Source organism: Octopus bimaculoides, chromosome 8 (genome assembly GCF_046866305.1).
Source record: "Octopus bimaculoides isolate indiv1 chromosome 8, ASM4686630v1, whole genome shotgun sequence".
Classification (NCBI taxonomy): Eukaryota; Metazoa; Mollusca; class Cephalopoda; order Octopoda; family Octopodidae; genus Octopus; species Octopus bimaculoides.
Window position 1 is genome coordinate 24,848,683 of NC_142935.1, and position 20,000 is coordinate 24,868,682.

The window sequence follows — 20,000 nt, forward strand, 5'->3', positions numbered from 1 at the left end:
TTCTCAAGATTTTTGCTCACTGTCCCTAGGGATCCAACAATTGTTGGTACCACTGCTACCTTTTTCATCGACCACAACTGCTTATTACTATTATTATTATTATTATTATTATTTTTATTATTATTATTATTATTATTATTATTATTATTATTATTATCATTATTATTATTGTTGTTATTATTGTTATCTCACTACCTCCTTGTCTTTGTTTGCTTAGTTGTTATTATTGAACAACTGCGATGAACTTCAGCTAGAACAGCCTGCTAGAAATAGCAGTAAAAGGTGGCGAGCTGGCAGAAACGTTAGCTCACTGGGCAAAATGCCTAGCGGTATTTCATCTGTCGTAATGTTCTTAGTTCAAATTCCACCGAGGTCGAGTTTGCCTTTCATCCTCTCGGGATTGATAAATTTCGTACCAGTTACGCACTGGGGTCGATGTAATTGACTAAATCCCTTTGTCTGTCCTTGTTTGTCCCGTCTATGTTTAGCCTTTTGTTGGCAATAAGGAAATGAGAAATAGCAGTAAATTCACACTCTCAAATCACAAACTGTGTATATTTCCCTGGGTTTCTTGCATATAAATATATAAAAAAAAATAGATATGATGGTCACAGTTGGAAAGCTTTTGATCTTATATTAGATTTCTTTGATCAGAAAAGACTTTGGGCTAAAATCATCCACATCATATGTTATTGCCATCAATTTCAAAAAGAACAGAACTTATATTGTAGTGAGAGAGAGCCACAATCTAATTAAATATCTGTAAAATGGCTATTGTATGTCTTCTTTTGAATTGGTTTCGCGCTGTTTTGCATTCAACTTCACAATGCTTTGTCAGCTGCGTAGATAGATAGATAGATAGATGGACCTCAAAACCTGTACGTGTTTAGTAATATCCTCCAAGTCCACATTCCACGGACCTTGAGTATAGCACTTTAACTAATTAGGCATGATGCATCTCTTATGTAGGGCCTTAAGAAATTATCTACTTGATGCAAGTGTTCGTTCTTAAGTAGTCTCTCGTGTAAGTGCTCTTTCTCTTTCTCCGCCCCCTTTCTCCACCCCCAACACACACACACACACTCATACACACTCATTCACATTCACTGCTGTGTTAAAAATGGCTTAACATTGGTTAATATTAATGTTTAGACAGACACATTGTGTGTAAGTTTAAGATCAAGTGTGATCACAACAGACAAAGTGTGGGTACTTGTTATGATTTTTTCTTTCTTTTTTTCTTTTCTTTCTTTCTATTATTTATTTACTCATTCATTTATTTGTTTCTTAAATGTCTGTGGCGACAAGAATTAGCTTCGAGATGATCATTTTGTAAAGAAATATCTCTTAGCACTTCAAAACACAGACATCTCAATAATGTACAGATACATTTTGGTTGACGCCAACTTAATCTCTATAATAATGCGTCTGTTTCTTTCTCCTTACAGTCTTTCATCGGTGCTTGTTCTCCTTGTTTTTATTCTTTAATTTACCATTTTATTTTGCAACTGGTGAACAACACCATTATTGGATACAGGTTTTCCAACAGGTCAGTCTCTGGTTCATGGCATTTCTCATTGCCTGTGTTTCAAAGAAGCATTTCAAACATGATGCTACAAACTACATTTCTAGAGAGGCATTGTTTTTTTTTTTTTTTTAGTAGTGGTTGTGGTGGTGGTAGCAGGTGGTACCTTACAGGTGTTTATATCCTATTCTAGCATTTATTAGTAAAAGAAACACTCATTCACAAATAGACAAACATGCACATGTGCACACACAGAGTGGAATTCTCAGAGAGAAACTTCATTGAAGCTGGCTTATGAGACGTTTTGGCACTGCTGTTTTGCCACCACCTATTTGGCATTACTGATTCTATGCTGACTTCTTTGACATCATCATTTAACATCCGTTTTCCATGCTAGCATGGGTTGTACGATTTGACTTAGGACTGGCAAACCAGATAGCTACACCAGACTCCAATCTGATCTGTCAGAGTTTCTACAGCTGGATGTCCTTCCTAACACCAACCACTCTGAGAGTGTAGTGAGTGATTTTTACATGCCACCGGCATGAGGGCTAGTCTGGCGGTACTGGCAACGGACACGCTCAAACGGTATTTTTTACGTGCCACCTGCACAGGTGTTAGTCCAATGTTTTGCTCACATGCCACCGGCACAAGTACCAGTAAGGTGAAGCTGGAAGCGATCGCGCTCAAATAGTGCATTTTACGTGCCACCAGCACAGAAGTGAGACCGCTGCTCTGGCAGCGATCCTGCTCGGATGGTGCTGTTAGCACTCCACTGGCACGGGTGCCAGTCACCAAATTTTGTTCAGTTTTGATCGCACTTGCTCCAACAGGTCTTCTCTCTCTCAGTTCATGTGATAGGTGTATTTCTCTTTATGTGTGTACTAGCAGAAATATCCAGCGTTGCCTGGATTAAAGAAAATAATGAAATTCGAAAATGCCTTTTGGATCTCTAACATGACACATGGATTATGCAGTTCTCAACAGTAATTAGCTGAGGTACAAACTATTAATGTCAATAACATATTTTGTCCAATGTTCTCACTGTTAAAATTGTTAAAAAAAAAACAGGTAGTTCTTTGTCTTTGCAATCACCTTCAATTGTCAGTACTTATTTGAAACACATTGAACCTGAAAATGCATAAACTTGAGAAGAACCAGCCTGCAGGCACTCCACTCCTGTTAAAAAGTACATCAACTCCATGCAAAATACATTTAAATGAGCATTCATTATAACGGCATTCCCACATGCATTCTTTTCAAGTTATTTCGATGTTACACTCGCTTGCCCTAAGCCTTATTGCACGCAAATGGAGAAAACGTTCACTGCGTATATATCGATCGCTGTACGCCAGCGTCTAACAGCTTTGGCTTTTTAATGCACAAAAAATTGAAATTACATTTTTTTTCTGTGTCTCTGATTAAAATTTTCGAAAAACAAACCCAGCCACATTACTTGGAAAAAAATTATCTTTATTGTGCTGGTTTTTCGTAAAATTTCGATCATGGGAAAGGCAACAAAATCGCCCCTCCCCACTTTGAATGGGATATTCCTATCTTAAAAAGTAATAATCGATTATCTCGGTAACCATGGGAGTTGGGGGGCAATAAAAATCTCCTGAACATGAGTAGACCATACTGCCGCTCTGTGCTGAATTTCACGCGCTCTTACTGCACCGTTCTCGAGTGAATCTGCTAACACTCAATCAATCAATCAAGCAAGCAAGCAATCAGGAACACTGCAATTTATAGTATAGATAAAGCAGGTGGAAAATGTTGTCAGTCATATTTAATTAATAAACTGGGATGTCTCTCATATATATATATTAATAATTTAGAGAAGAACCACCATGGGGCAACTCACACGATGAATGAGATCAGACACCACCAAGAAAGGCATACTATACAAAATACTAGTTTAAAAATCTAGAAAATCCAAGAGAAAGTTTGTAATACATAAAATCTATGAAATATTGGACTAAAAATTTTAATCAGTTTAGTAAGTTTATAAAAACGAAATTGAATGAAAAACTATGCATTTCATGGCCACATAAAAGTGGAAAATATCTGGTCAATCTACAATGAATCGATCAAGATAAATATCACTCATAATGAGGACACTCTTCAGGTCAAATAACTTCAAAAAACGTATTCAAATATTTAAAAATGCGATAAAATAAGAAAAGTTGAAAAATCTGTACGTTTAAGCAAAGTTTAGTCCAAAAAAGTGTCAAGGTTAGAAAATAATAAAAATCAAATAACAATAATATCTGTCAATATGGCGTAGAAAGAGAAGCGGGAAGAAAAACTAAAAAAAAAAAGAATAATAAAGTAAGTGCATAGACATGGAACCAAACAATATTATGCTGTTATGTTATTGAGTAGAAGACAAATTAGTAAATTAAGTGACAGGACCTAAAATGTGTATGTATTAAAGGATACGTCTATTTACTGGCTGTTGTTATGACTCCTTAGCAGTGATTAGTCTTGTTAGTATGTAGGTTTTAATTAATACATGGTTCTGAGTAAAAATTAACTATCTACTTAGAGACGTATAATAAGTTCACCATAATACTACCTTCCTTCATATTTCGTTATCGTATATCTTACATATCCTTTAACACATACACATTTTAGGTCCTATCACTTAATTTACGAATTTATATATATATATATATATATATATCCATGTATGAGAAAATTGAAAATGCAAATCTTTGGCAGTCAGATTCCTGAACACATAAATGAAAACATTCAAACAAAGTAGTTGAATCATATATTTTATACACATCAGCACAAATCATGCATGTACACTCATGATTTATGTATTCAGGAATCTGTTTAATTGCCTAAGATTTGCGTTTTCAATTTTCTCTACTCTTTGTCTTTTCGCATTGGCTCTCTATGAAGACTCCATAAGCAGTTTGACTGGGTTAGCATGCTGGAAGGTTGTGCCAGGCTCCAGTCTAATTTGGCATGGTTTTCTTTAGCTGGATGCCCTCCCTAACGCCAACCACTCTGAGAGCGTAATGGGTGATTTTATGTGCCACCAGCATAAGTGCCATTTGTGTGACACCAGTATCTGCCACGACTTCGATTTTGCTCAGCTTGATGGGTCTTTTTCTCAAGCACGACATAATGCCAAAGTCCTTGGTCATTGCCCCCATGGCTTATCTAAATACTAAGACATTATCCAGTGCCATTGATAGAGCCTGAAGACAATAATAAACATTTCCTCTGTAGACAAACTTCTCAGCTATGCAACAAACCTTTTTCAACAGATAAAACAAAAATCTAATCAAGATCTAATCAAAATATAGTAATTTCAAGAGCCTTCATCGTCCTGTTATGTCTTGTTCATAAATATTTTACTACTTATCTTTCATAGTAAATTAAAATTCCCTTTGGGAAAGATGGCAATAGAATGGAAATAATTAATAGGTGCATTATACAGTATTTTTGTATTAATACCAATGTGAGGGAAACTTAAAGCATGTGCTTTTAAGTACAGTGTTTAATTTCCAGTGCAAGGCTACAAAAAAATTGTGTTTGAGTAAAATTTTTAAACTCCATATGTCGAACACTTGCAGACATATGGAGTTCAAAGTAAAAAAAAAAACAAAAAAACGCAGCACCTCTGAATTTCAGGAACATCTTTTCACACTCAGAATTGCTGAAACATGGAATAAACCACCAATATGCTTCCTGAAATTCACCAACAATACACCTGATGCTTCTCCCCCACCATCATTTTTTTTTTTTTTACGACTTATTCACTGTTTCATTTCTTGTGTATATTCTATGTACTGTTCATGCAGTTTTGGTTATTTTTTCTGATGAGTTTTAGTACACCTGAGCACTGTATATAATAATTCCATTATCATTATTATTATTGAGTGAGAGAGCAGTGCATGCCATCAAAGTGGCACAGGGGTAAAATATACGAAGCCCATTATACCCATCGTGACTACCCGTCTGATAAGGGTACACCAGGCACATGCATCACAACCGTATGTGCGTGACATGGTGATCTCATATCAAGATAAGCAGCACATGACCTCACAGGTGGGGCCCAGTTATAATTTTCTTCAGGTTGAGTAGCCCATCCTGCTCAAAAGGTCCCTGAATAAGGTTTGTTTAAGGATGTTGAGTAAAACACCCATGTTGCCAAGGGTGAATTATTCAAACCCATCTTTTCTGTATAGTACATCTCTCTGCACAGTGAATGCCTTCATTGTTTAAGAGAGTAGGGCATAATTTGAGGGAATTTTGGCTGCTGTTTCTAGAATCTTTTCTGTATAGTACATCTTTCTGTACAGTGAATGCCTTCTTTCTTTAAGAGAGTAGGGCATAATTTGAGGGAATTTTGGCTGCTGTTTCTAGCATCGTTTCTATATAGTACATCTTTCTGCACAGTGAATGCCTTCTTTCTTTAAGAGAGTAGGGCATAATTTGAGGGAATTTTGGCTGCTGTTTCTAGCATCTTTTCTGTACAGGGCATCTTTTTGCACAGTTTATGTCCCATGTTTTGTTTCAGAGAGTAGAGCATAATTTGAGGGAATTTTGGCTGCTGTTTCTAGCATCGTTTCTATATAGTACATCTTTCTGCACAGTGAATGCCGTCTTTCTTTAAGAGAGTAGGGCATAATTTGAGGGAATTTTGGCTGCTGTTTCTAGCATCTTTTCTGTACAGGGCATCTTTTTGCACAGTTTATGTCCCATGTTTTGTCTCAGAGAGTAGAGCATAATTTGAGGGAATTTTGGCTGCTGTTTGTAGCCAAAATCATTTAGCCACATCATTTCTGTGTAGTCCATCTTTCATTATATTATATCCCTTCTTTATTTAAAGGAATGAGTAGCATATGATTTGAGAGAATTTTGGCTGCTATTCGTAGCAGGTCAAATGATGATGTTGGGTCATTCTTCTTTTTTTTTCATTGGTTCACTGCCTAACATATTATTTGCCTGGCAACCAATAGAACCTGCCACTGCAAGATGCCCTCTCTTTACATTTTAGTAACACATTTACAGCCAGTCAGTATATTATCGGGATCATTTCAGCTTGACCAGTTGAAGAATACAGTTAACTAAATGATGGAGCAACATAACAAGTGATGCAGCATCAATTCCTTCAACTACAAGCATCTCAAAAAAAGAAAAAGAAAAGAAAAATTATATAAAAAAAAAATGGAGGGAGGACTTAATTAAATACCTAACCTCATCGGAAAAGGTTTATCCTGCAGAGAAAATTCAATTAGATTCTTTGGAATGCTGAGCCATTTCTTTTCCTGTTTCCATCAATAGCTTATCACCGGACACTGACATCCCTTCTGATTCATTAATTGAATGAGAAAATCCCAATCTATCTATCTGTCTACTTATCTAGCTGTGTGTTTTATCTATCACTCTGTGTTACATCTCTCTCTCTTTCTCTCTCTCTCTCTCTCTCTCTCTCTCTCTCTCTCTCTCTCTCTCTCTCTCTATCTATCTCCCTCCCTCTATCTCTCTCACTTTGTCTCTTACTCTGTCTCTCTGTATTTATCTATCTGTTTAGATGTTTATCAATCTATCTATCTATATGTATTTGTGTAAATATAGATATGTGAGTGTATAAATGTAATATATATGAAAATGTACATATGTATGTGAATGTATGCGTGTGTATATATAAAATATATAAATAAACATATATATATATATGTCTATATATATGTCTATATATATGTCTATATATATGTCTATATATATATGTATATATATATGTCTATATATATATGTATATATATATATGTCTATATATATATGTCTATATATATATGTATATATATATGTCTATATATATATGTATATATATATGTCTATATATATATATATGTCTATATATATGTATATATATATGTATGTATATATATATATATATATATATATATATATATATATATATATATATGGATGTTACTATAGATGTATATGTATATATATATATATATATATATATATATATATATATATGTTACTATAGACGTATATATATGTATAAATGTATATATTGTGTATGTATTTGTGTACATGTATACATGTGTGCAGCATCACAAGTCCCATACATAATGAAGAGCTTCCCACAAGACTACTCTCTCTCCCCCTCTCTCTCTCTCTCATCATGACTCACTATTACAAAGAAAGAAACTGTTCTCAATTACCAATCAACTGCAACGTTTAACTGAATTTACTTTCACTTTCCCCTTATACATAATACATACATAAACATAAACACAAATATTCCCGTATGTATGCATACATACATATATACATATATATATATATGTGTGTGTATGAATGTAAGTATTTAACCCTTTCCTATACAATAAGTATTAGCAGAACTGAAAAGTTTAATTCCGATGCAAAAATCAATAAGAAATAATGAGATCCAAAACTCGTTTTCATACTGGAAACATCCTCCTTGAATGAATATTCCTGCCAAGAGAGAAATTTTCAGTTAACATTGCTGATTATTCAAGCCTCATTGAGCTTAAACTCGGCTGATTGATTTAAGTTAGGATTTAAGAGGGGTTAGGGTGGATTAAGCCTGTAAATAACAGATTTGGGAAGTTGGCAAGATAAGAGATGTTTTTTTCTATTGGATGGTGTAGCACTTATTTGCATGTTTTTGTATAACAGAGTAGCTGTTGTTATTGCTATTGTTGTTGTTGGTGGTGGTCGTCATAGTTGTGGCGAGCATCAACAATGTCACTGTCATTGTGTTTAGTCCCAGATCAATCTTGATTGAGCAAGCATGTGATCAAGTTCTGACCATCCTGTCATTTTAGGAGTGTCTTGGACTACGTTGTCCATAAACTTCTTCCTTGTTCAAGATGCTATCATTTGCTGGGGGGGGGGGGTGATTTCTTCTAACATTCTCACATTATGTCTTGTGGTAAACAACCTTAGTAAATAAAGTTCAAGGAGCTACTGTTGGTCAAGACTGACCATGCATCTGCATATATGTGAGCAACCCTGGCCAAGATCTTATGAAGACTGCTTTTTGGCCATGCCTGCAAGTCTCTTTTGTGCATGCTACTGATGTTTATCCCAGAGAAAGGACCACTAATTTAGCATTGATACAGTTAAACTTCAGTGCTGTCACATGCATTACTGTAAGAATGCAAAGGGCCAAAACAGATGCCACAAGGCATTTTGCTTAAGCATTTAACAGTTCTACCAATCCACAAATCTGAATTGGTAAAGATGGTGATAATGATGTACCACTTGTTTCTTAAAAGAATCACAGACTTTTGTAGTCAACTCTTGAACTTTTTGTTAATTGAAAAGTAAATAGAAGAAACAACACAGAAGCTATACAGATGCTATACAGAGTGTTGGTCTGTGATTGTTTGCTGTCTGTGATTTAGGATACCATATATTCCAGCATACAAAAATCAATATAGCATATAACATAAGCATGTAATGTAAGCATTCAAACATTGTCCCTATTTCCAAATCCTGTTGCATTTCACACAGAATTTGGGGTCCTTTAAAGTTCTCTTGATGCATAAGTTAGCCTGACTTTTCTTTTGGTGTAAATTTTGGTCTAAAACATTCAACTTGTAAGCTGGAAGACATGCTTATTATCAGTGACCAATTCCTGCTATCATTACCTTTAAGCGTCCATCATTTATACATTAATTCCCAGATACTTTCAATTTCACTCTATGCAGTTTCATCTACAAAATGGGCCAATAAGAAAGGGGTTCCGCTAATACACTGATTCAGAGTGTGGATGTTGGGGTCTGGAGAGACAAGGAGGGGCCCATGACCTCCACTTAAAAACAAAAGAACAGTCATATTAAATTTTGAGAGGATGATTCAGTCCCCCTGCTCAGGTCCAAAAATGCAGTTTCATTCTGTCTTGTTGAATTTCTGTTGAACAGAAGTATAACAAGAATGTGTGCCACCTCAGTGTAGCCCTTGGCTTTGTGGCCTTTTCAACCTCCACTAGGCCCCAAAGTCTATACCTGTTTACACAACAGACCCAAAAGTGCCATCACCTGGAGTGAACTGCTCCTCCTTAGTCCTTTCTGCATTAATGACATCAATTTCATTGATCTGAGAGAGAGAGAGCTAATGAAGGCCAGGGTTATGTCCACAAAACGTAGATCTCCATCAGACTATGATTGAAGAAAGCTTTTACATGGTTGACTGGTGAGCAAGGTTGGCAGATTTTGTAGGGCATCGGATAGAATTCATGTTGGTATTTGTTCCTATTTTCTGCATCCCGAGTTCAAATCCTACCCTAATCAACTCTGTTTTCATAGTGGTTGAGGGGTACACTTTCAACTCCTGCAGCTGCTTGTTTTTCTCTTGTTTGGGGATAGACCCATTTGGCGGGGATAGATCTAATTTGGGGATAGACTCCATTGACTTCCTGGTTTAATACTTGGCACCCTGGGTGCCCTTCAGAAGCAGGGACCACTTTATTGCAAATAGTCAGGCCAGGTCTCTGATTTAAAAATATCCCCACCTCCACAATAGCGTAAGAGATGAAAGACAAAAAATAAAGATCGTTCTGCATCATCGCACAAAGTGGCCACATCATCTGGATGAAATCATGAGGAAATAACAGAACACACACACGCATACACTAATACACATATACTCACACACTCACGCATTCATATGCACACTCATACACATACTCATACACATACTCGTACACACGTACACCCCTACAGCCTCACACACTCGTACAAAGCAACAATGCCACCCCAACAATGCTTGCATGGAAAAGAAAAGCACAAAACAATGAGACAAAAATTCTTCAAATGCTTTGACAAATTTGGAAACTTATGAGGTCACCAGTATCTCTTGGGAATTATTAATGTCATCACTGTGATATTTTGATAGATTTTGTTTGTTCTTTTTTTTTTTTGATGTTTTTGGAGGGGTTTTTTTTTCCTCCCCACAACCACAAAAGGTTATTCATCTTAACACCAACCTTCACTCTGTGACTGGCTAACATTTGAGATCTGAGACAACGTGCTGTTTACAACTAAGAGTGTCAGTTGACAGAGCCATCTCTTTGTGGTTTTTCTGTGTGTGTGAGGGGTTTATTGATGTGTGTGTGTACTAATGGGTGTGTGCTGGCAAATGCGTATATTCCTGTATACAATATGTATACACATGTGCAGCATCAGGTTCACAATCATGAGGTAGTTAGTTTGATTCTCAGACCGGGCGGTATGTTAGGTTCTTGAGCTTCCAGTTCACTCATCTGTAAAAGTGAGTTGTGACATTACTGGCACCAGTTCACTCATCTATAAAAATGAGTTGTGATGTCACTGGCACCAGTTCACTCATCTGTAAAAATGAGTTGTGACGTTACTGGCACCAGTTCACGTTACTGGCATGGGTCGGATGGTTTAACTGAAGACTGGTGAGCCAGAAGGCTGCACCAGGCTCACTCTGATCTGCCAAGGTTTTTACATCTGGATGCCCTTCCTAATGCCAACCACTCCAAGAGTGTAGTGGGTGCTTTTACGTGACACAAGCACGAGAGCCAATCAGGTGGTTCTGGCATTGACCATGCTGAAAAGGTGTTTCTTTTGTTACGTGCTACCTGCATGGGAACCAGTCCGGTGGCACTGGCAACGACCATGCTTGAATGTTGTTTTTCACATGCCATGAGCACATGTGTCGATAAGGCAACACTGGCAATGATCAGGCTCGAATGGTGCTTTTTATGTGCCACCAGCATAGGAGCCAATCCATGGCCCTGGCAACGATCACGCTCAGATGTGCTTTTACCGTTCCAATGGCATGAATGCCAGTCAGGCGGTACTGTCATTGGCCACGTCAGCGATTTTGATACATATATATATATACATACATGTTTATATACACATTTGGATGCCCCACATCCTATCAATAAAGGACCATCACAGAAGGGGGTTGAAACAATCATCATACTGAATAAAGATTAATGCCAAATCCCTATTCCACTTCATTCATCAATTGTATTATCTCAACTAACACTATAGAATTCTTGAAGCAGAGCCAGTGGAAATATACCCTGACCATGGATGACATTAGGTAGCCTAAAACTGTGAACATGCTTTACTCAGCTCACTAATTGATATATACCCATTAGTTCCTAAATTACATATATATATGTGTGTGTGTGTTTATACGTATATACAAACATATACATACATGTATATAAGCATACATATATGTGTTTATATATATATATATATCCATAACATGCTCACAGATACATATACAAACATATACATACATGTATATAAGCATACATATATGTGTTTATATACATATATGCATAACATACTCACAGATACACACACACACATAAGCATGTATATTTACATATGCATACATTTATGTGCACTTATATATTGATTAACAAAGACACACATGTATCTATACATACACACATGCACACAGACAAATATGTATTCACATGTAGGAATGTCAATGCATATAGGTGTCTATATATGCATGCCTATATAAGCACAGACCTAAATGGATGTACAATGTAAAACATGGTCATTTGCCTACAAATTATGGTGCAATACTGGAATAAATTTGAGTATGTCAGAGCACTAAATAAAGGTTTAATTGTATGAAGATGGCAAAGGGTTGTTTGGGAATTTTCAAAGATGAGATGATGGGCAGAGAAACCTAATGCTTTGCTAACTGAAATAAACATGCCAAATTAGGAAGAATTGCAGCATACATGCATACATACATGCATGCATGCATGTATACATATGTGTATATATGTATACATGCACACACACACACACATATATATATATATATATATATATATATATATATATATATATATATATATATATTATACATATCTATATACATATATATTCACAGGCATATGTATAGCATATATATACATACATACACATATAGTATATACATATATATTCACTGGCTTATATATATATTATATATCTATATACATAGGTATGTGCATACACACACACTCATATATGCACACACACACATATGCACATACTCATATATATACATACACATACATGTATATGAGCACAGCCACAGACATATATCCATAATACACACATATATAATTATATTATATTGGGAAAGAAAAGAAGACAGAGAAAGGGCAGGAGAGATGAGACAGACAGACAGACATAGCAGTATGTTATGGCATCCAATCTAGTGTACTCTTGACCTTTCCACAGAGACACTAAAATAAGCTATCCTATTTCTAAGTAAAGAATGCAATATCACTTCTACCAATTTCTCTATGAGTTTTCCAGTATATTTAAAGACCATTTACAGTGCTGACCGCTATTGTGCCATTGTGGTTGGAGAATCTCTTCAATATTCTCTAATTGATCTTCCAAAGTCTTACTCTTTAAAGAGTTGACTAACACACATGTGCACATGCTCACGTATGCATATATGTCTGTCTGTATATATATGTATATGTATTATGGTACTGTTAAGCATTTGTAGGATTTTCTTAACGTTTGTTATAAGATTATCTGATAAAAAGAACTCAATGCAGAATATTGGGTAACAATTTCATGTGTGTGCATATCATCATCATCGTTTAATGTCTGTTTTTTACGCTAGCATGGGTTAGACGGTTCAACTGGGGTCTGGGAATTGAAAAAAGTCTAATGCTTTACCAAATGCCATTCAAATCTCTTAAAATAAAGCAGTATATATATATATATATATATATATATATATATATGAGTACAGGACATCACCAACAGTAAACAACATGAAATACAAAAACAAATGAGTTAAATATGCAAATATCGAGACAAAAAAAAGGCAAGTAATTCAAAGAATGACCCTGTCTCCACTGTTCTGTTTTTGTTCCCTACTTTTAGCCTCCATAAATCCAAAATTTTATTTTGGTATTTATGGGAGCAACTGTCTTTGAAGACTCATATTGTCATTGATTGCTCGAACTTGGGAGTAGATAGACAGCCGGAAAACTGATGAAGGGTCATTGTTTGTATTACTTGTCCCTTTTCTTTTCTCTTGTTATTTGCATAGTTAACTCCCTTCTTGGTACCTGGCTAACGTAAAAGAATAAAAGTATATATATATATATATATAAAAGATAATAAGAGTGAAAAAACTACAGAAGGCTTGTGTTACTTGGTTAAAGTATATATTTAAATTATGTCAGAAAAATGTTAGAAAAATGTTAGAAAAATATTATAAAATCTTTTTGGTATATAAACATTGTATTTTGAGAAATAACCGGTTTCGTGTTGTCTTTTCAAATTTCTCTACTTCATTGTGTCGTGTTCGCTCCAGTCTGAGAAAGAAGAGTTCTAGATAGGGGGAGGTAATTAGGGATTTCTTCCGGTATAGGGGAGATAATCGAAATCTAGGAGGTGGTAGAATTTGATTAATTTACCATGCTTTTATTCTATATTTTTCCCCCCTTTTTTTTCCTCAGTGGGGTGATGAATTTGAATTTCCTTATTTAAATGTGTTATATGTATATATATATATATATATATATATATATATATATACCTTTGTGTGTGTCTTTGCATCTGTGTTTGTTCCCTCATCACTGCTTGATAACCAGTGTTAGTGTGTTTACATCTCCATAACTTAGTGGTTCAGCAAAAGAGATTGTTAGAATACATACTAGGCTCCAAAATCAACAAAATAAAAAATGGCCTGGGCTCAATTTATTCAACTAAAACCCTTCAAGGCCATCCTCCAGCATGACCACTGTCAAATGACTGAAACAAATGAAAAAAAAACTATAAAAGATCTATGCATTGGAGAACAACAACAACAGCAACAACAAGAATAATAAAGCAAAATAAATGCATGAATGAAGAATATTCCAGTTTGGCCACCCAAGGAAATCTGTACCAAATTTATGCCAAGATCTCTCTGTAGATTCCAATACTCTCTAACTTTACCAAAGTTGGATTCTGATTCCAATTCTCCATAGTATGGATTTTCGCTGTTACGTTGCTAAAACGCTAATCCAAATTTAATTGCAGACCATAAATGGCAACAGATTTCTTTATGTGCTTGCGCAGGAATTTGGGTTTTAAGGAAACGAGTATGTTGGAATTTGTAGGAATTATGCTGTGAATAGGGGGAGAATTGGTTGGCTTTTTTTTCTCTCATTTGCAAAGAGGAATATTGTTGCGTCCAAAACAAAACAAAAAATGAAGAAATGGTAAAATATACAGGGTGGTGGTGGGGGGGGGGGGGATGGTAAGGAGGCGAAGAGAAAAATAAAAGTAAAATAAAGTACAAACAAAAAGGAAATAAAAAATATATGTAATAATAGATTGTGTAACAACACAAAAACAACTCAGTAAAGATTATCGTGATATTGTAAGTCTGTCTTCAAAACAATATAAAAAAACAGAAAGTTGAAAACAAATAAAACCATAATAGATATACATATGTACATACGCACAAACACACATACACATATATATAGGTATGTATTTATATATATATATATATATATATATATATATATATATATATATACACACACAAATATATATGTGAATGTATATACATACAAATAAATGCAATTTAACTTTAATAAAATGAAGCCAGTGATTTTATGCTTCTGTATGTGTTGTGGCAGGGAGCTTTCTGTTATGATTTGGACAAGAAATGATTGTGACCCAGGGCAAGGAAATAAGTAAGGCTTAACAATGGAAAGGAAGGGTAACGTCTATATTTATCATCATCATCATCTTGCTTTTTTGGTTTTCCTTTTTTTTCATTTATTTTTCTATTCCCAACTTAATTAATAAATTTTGAATATCTGCTGTAAGACATTAAACAGATGCTCCGCCATGCATCTGAGCAGTTCTGTTGTCTGTGAGCATTATTATCAAACGAAGAACAGAAATAAGGCACTCTGCCAAAAATTGCTCTCCATTCATTTTTTTTTTTTTATATGTATATATCCTTTTAACCAACATCTGTTTCTGTTAAAGAACATAAGTGCTGTTGTTGTTATTTATTATTATTATTATTATTATTATTATTATTATTTCTTGTTTGAACCCCGATAACTTATAAAAAAAATTATAATCATCGTTATTGCGTTATTTTAAGAAATTTGAATGGCAATTTGGTAAAGCATCAGGCAATATGCCTTTGGGTATTTTAGTAAAGTCCTTCATCTTCGGAGTTCAAATCTCACCAGAGTTCATTTTTTTTTGTTACATCCTACTCGTGGTTCAAAAGAATAAGTGCCTGTTGAACACCAGGGCCACTATACTAGAGTGTGTTACAGTAAATACAATCCCATGATGCTCCATTGTAAAAGCAAACCCACGATGCTCTGCTGTAAATGCAGTCCCATCATGCTTCACTGTAAATACAATCTCATCCTGCTCTACTGCAAATGCAATCCCATAATGCCTGTCTCTATATGTAATCCCATCTTCCTCCTTGATAAATACATTCCCATGATGCCCCATTGTAAATACATTCCCATGATGCTTCAGTAAAAAGCAGCATCATGTGGTCATTTGAGCAGCCAAAATCAGCTGCCAAAGTCTCTGTTAGATCTCAACCCACGATCTTAAAAAGGTGAAGGGCCTTTCGGATAATATTTCCTTTTATTTGTTTCAGCCATTAGACCGAGGCCATACTGGGGCACGGCCTTGAAGGATTTTAAATTGAATGAATTGATGCCAGTACTTATTTTTAAGCGTGGTACTTATTCTATCAGTCACTTTTGTTGAACCACCAAGTTACAGGGATGTGTGTGTATATGTAAGTACATATGTGTGTATGTATACATAAATGTCGAACAATGAAAATGAGTGTTCAACACTGCATTGGTGGATAGAATTTGTGTATTTGTGAATTAAGGCTACCATTGGTTTCATGTTAAGAAAAATAGGAAAGTATCTTAATATCCTAACAATTTTTCAAGCTAATCACATGGAGGAACGGTGTTCATCGCTATTTTGAATAAACACAAAATCTTATTGGATTCGTGGAAATTAAGTATCTATGTATACGTATGTATATATGTGTGTTTGTATGTGTCTTTGTGTTTGTTCTTCTCACCACTTGACAACTGTGACTCAGCGATTCAACAAAAGAGACTGATGAAATATATAGCAGTCTTTAAAAAAACAAATTAACTACTGCAGTTGATTTTTTTTTGTTGACTGAACTCCTTCAAGGGGATGCCCCAGTATGGCCACAGTAACTGAAACAAGTAAAAGATAAAGAATAAAAAGTTTAGAAAGCTATAACAATGCACTATAGAACAAAAAATGGACTATATACCTGTTGTAACTTGGTAAACTATAGTCCGATGATATTTCGGAATTAGAATTCCTTCTTCAGATCTTATTTGCTGGAGTCTCTGCTATAAACTGTAAAAGATAAATTTAAAAAACAGACCTTTATACTGTCATTCATATTTTTATTTCTTTTGTTTGTTTTTTGTATTGTAATAATAATCCTTTTCGTTTTAGATTCACATTATTCACTGTAACACATCTGTTTAATTTATTTTTATATATGTTTTTTCAGGAATAAAGTAATTAGATTAAACCTATCGGACATTAACAGTGGTCATGTAAGTAAATATTTAATTAAATGTTGCTTTTATGTTTGCTGTTTAATTGATTGGCATTTGTTAATCACGGAAGGCTATGGGTCTGTGCTTTCGATTGGATCAGTGTTGCAGTATCGCTTGTGACTGACAAGGCCGATGCATCAGTGACAGTTACAGCTGCAACGGTTGTAAATGTGGTTGGTCAGCTGGTCGTTTGTTGGTGGTTCAGTCTTCCTGCATCTCCGTCCGTCTGACGTATGTGATCTTCTTCTTCCCTCAGGGCAGTACTCAGCATCTGTCTCCAGCAGGAATGGTCATTTGCCATGTTCTCCCAGATTTTGGTATTCATACCCATGGCTCTCATGTCACGCTTGCACACATCCTTGAAACAGGTATGCAGTCATCCGTGCACATGTCTACCAGAGTCTAGCTCCCCCATACAATATATCTTTCACTAACCTCCCATCGAACATCCGGTGCACGTGTCCCAGCCAGCAGAGACACCATTACCAATGTAGTGTGAGAGTAATTAATAGCTGTTTAATTAGTGTTTGAATAATTGCAGTGGTTGTGTGGTAAGAGGTTTGCTTTGCAACTACATAGTTTTGCTTTCAATCCCAGATCATGGTATCTTGTGCAATTATCTTCTACAATTGCTCCAGGCTGACCAAAGTGTTGTTAGTGGATTTAGTTGATGGAAACTGTTAAAACACCCTTTATATAGAGGAGAGTATTGTAGTTCACTTGAAGCATTGCATATTGTTTGTAACGAATAAAAAGTTTTGAATGGTACAACAATGCACTATAATACGAAAAATGGACTATATACCTGTTGTAATTTAATTATCTATAGTCCGATGATATTTCGGAATACAATTCCTTCTTCAGATATTCTTAGATGTAGTCACTGCTATGATCTGTTTTCCAACGGCTTTTCTGTTTTCGGTTTTTATATATGTGTGTGTGTGTGTGTTAGTGTCTTCTTGTTTTGACTTTACATGTTAGTTGTAAGCAAGTGTTATTGTAATGCAAAAGGTGTCCTTCATTGCCAATCTTCTATGAAGACATGTCTTTCCATGAGGAAATAGCCAGACATATGCTTACACATAAACAAACGAGGGTTGATGCCTGGAAGTGCACCCAGCTGGCGAGAACTGTCCACAATAAATTCCATCCGGCTCATGCAGGCTTGGAAAATTGGTCATTCCATAAATGAGGAGGAGGAGAAGGAAAAGAGTATTTAAAGTCTTGAAAGATTTTTGTTTGGACTCATTCAGAGCCCCAAGAGTAGGAAGACAGATAACCTTTAACAGGGCCTCTGAAACAATTAGGATGGCGAGAAACTAAAAACCCTTAACTTAGCATAACTGAAGTAGGAACTAGTTTTGGGGGATTTCAAGTTATTCTCAGGTCAGGTCTGGTACCAAGGCATTCAGCATCTTGGGTCACACATACAATATGCCAACAGCTCCTGGCCTACAATCTACTTAGCCCTTCATCCAGCCCACTACTGTACTCCCTTATCTTCCATTCCTATAATGTGCTTCCCTTTCATCCAGACTTACAATGTCTACTCTTTCTCACAACCGTGCAAAGAGTGCCTCCTGTGTATGTATATTTGAATATATGTATGTATATATGTATGTGTTTGTGTGTATACAGACACACACACACAATGGTGACACTATCACCAACCACTACCCAGAACCTTAAAATAGCCAGGACCACTACCTGATGGAATGGGAGCTTGTGAATTCTTTTGATTTAGGCCTACACATGTGTAGCTGTAGGGCTCTTAGAACTTGCGCACTATACAGCAACTTTATATTTGTGTGTGATAGATAATACCCACACAGATCAATAGGTAGGTAGTCAGACATTATAAGTTGTTGATGATGCTTCACTGTTATTACTTTGAGTTTTCCATTTCCCTCACAGTTTTCAAAGGTTTCGATTTCCAATGAATAACTATATGAGTAGATTCAACCATTTTCAGTACTATGTTCTCATTTATATATCAATATGTACATGTAACTCTCTTTCTAGGTACATAAGCATTATTATACTTGCATGCATATCTGCATATATACATATATGTATATCTTTGTGTATATATACATATATGTATATCTTTGTGTATATATACATATATGTATATCTTTGTGTATACATATATGTATATATTGTTTGTATTTATATGTACATAAACATGAGTCTGAACATATATGCATGTGAATCTGTTTGGTCGTTACGAGTTTTAATTATTTTTATGAATATAGTGAAATACCTTTGCAAAAAAACAAAAGAAATTTTAAATTAAAGTAAACAAAAAATGTAACAGGATCTGAAATCTTTCAGCAACGGCGATTGGAGATTTAATTGTAGATGGGTGCTTGAGGACCTGAGAAAGAACCATCCCAATTTTATTATATAACCACATATATACATTTTTTTCTTATAAAATTACTTTTCTTTGTGCACCACCAATATGTACATACATATATCCCGTAGCACTTACATAGCTTTACCTACCATCCTGGATCATCTGGATAACAATACCTCTCATATATATATATATATGTATATATATATGTATAAAGCAGCATTTGAGTGTGGCCAGTGCCAGTACTGCCTGACTGGCCCTCATGCCGGTGGCACATAAAAACACCCACTACACTTTCAGAGTGGTTGGGTTTAAGAAGGGCATCCAGCTGTAGAAACTTTGCCAGATCAGATTGGAGGCTGGTGCAGCGTTCTGGCTTGCCGGCCCTCAGTCAAACCGTCCAACCCATACCAGCATGGAAAGCAGACGTTAAAAGACGATGATGATGATGACATGCATATATTCAAAATAAAGCTGGATGAACCAACTTC

General features: G+C 35.4%; 1 protein-coding gene across 2 annotated transcripts in view; it reads left to right on the forward strand.

Annotated features, from left to right (window-relative positions):
* Positions 1–20,000, forward strand: part of LOC106878942 (semaphorin-2A) — a 447,301-nt gene that overhangs the window by 346,935 nt on the left and 80,366 nt on the right. For both annotated transcript variants that reach the window (XM_089356188.1, XM_014928318.3), the window contains one exon: positions 17,102–17,147. In XM_089356188.1, the coding sequence (XP_089212314.1) occupies positions 17,102–17,147 (46 nt within the window). The remainder of the gene's footprint in view (positions 1–17,101; positions 17,148–20,000) is intronic.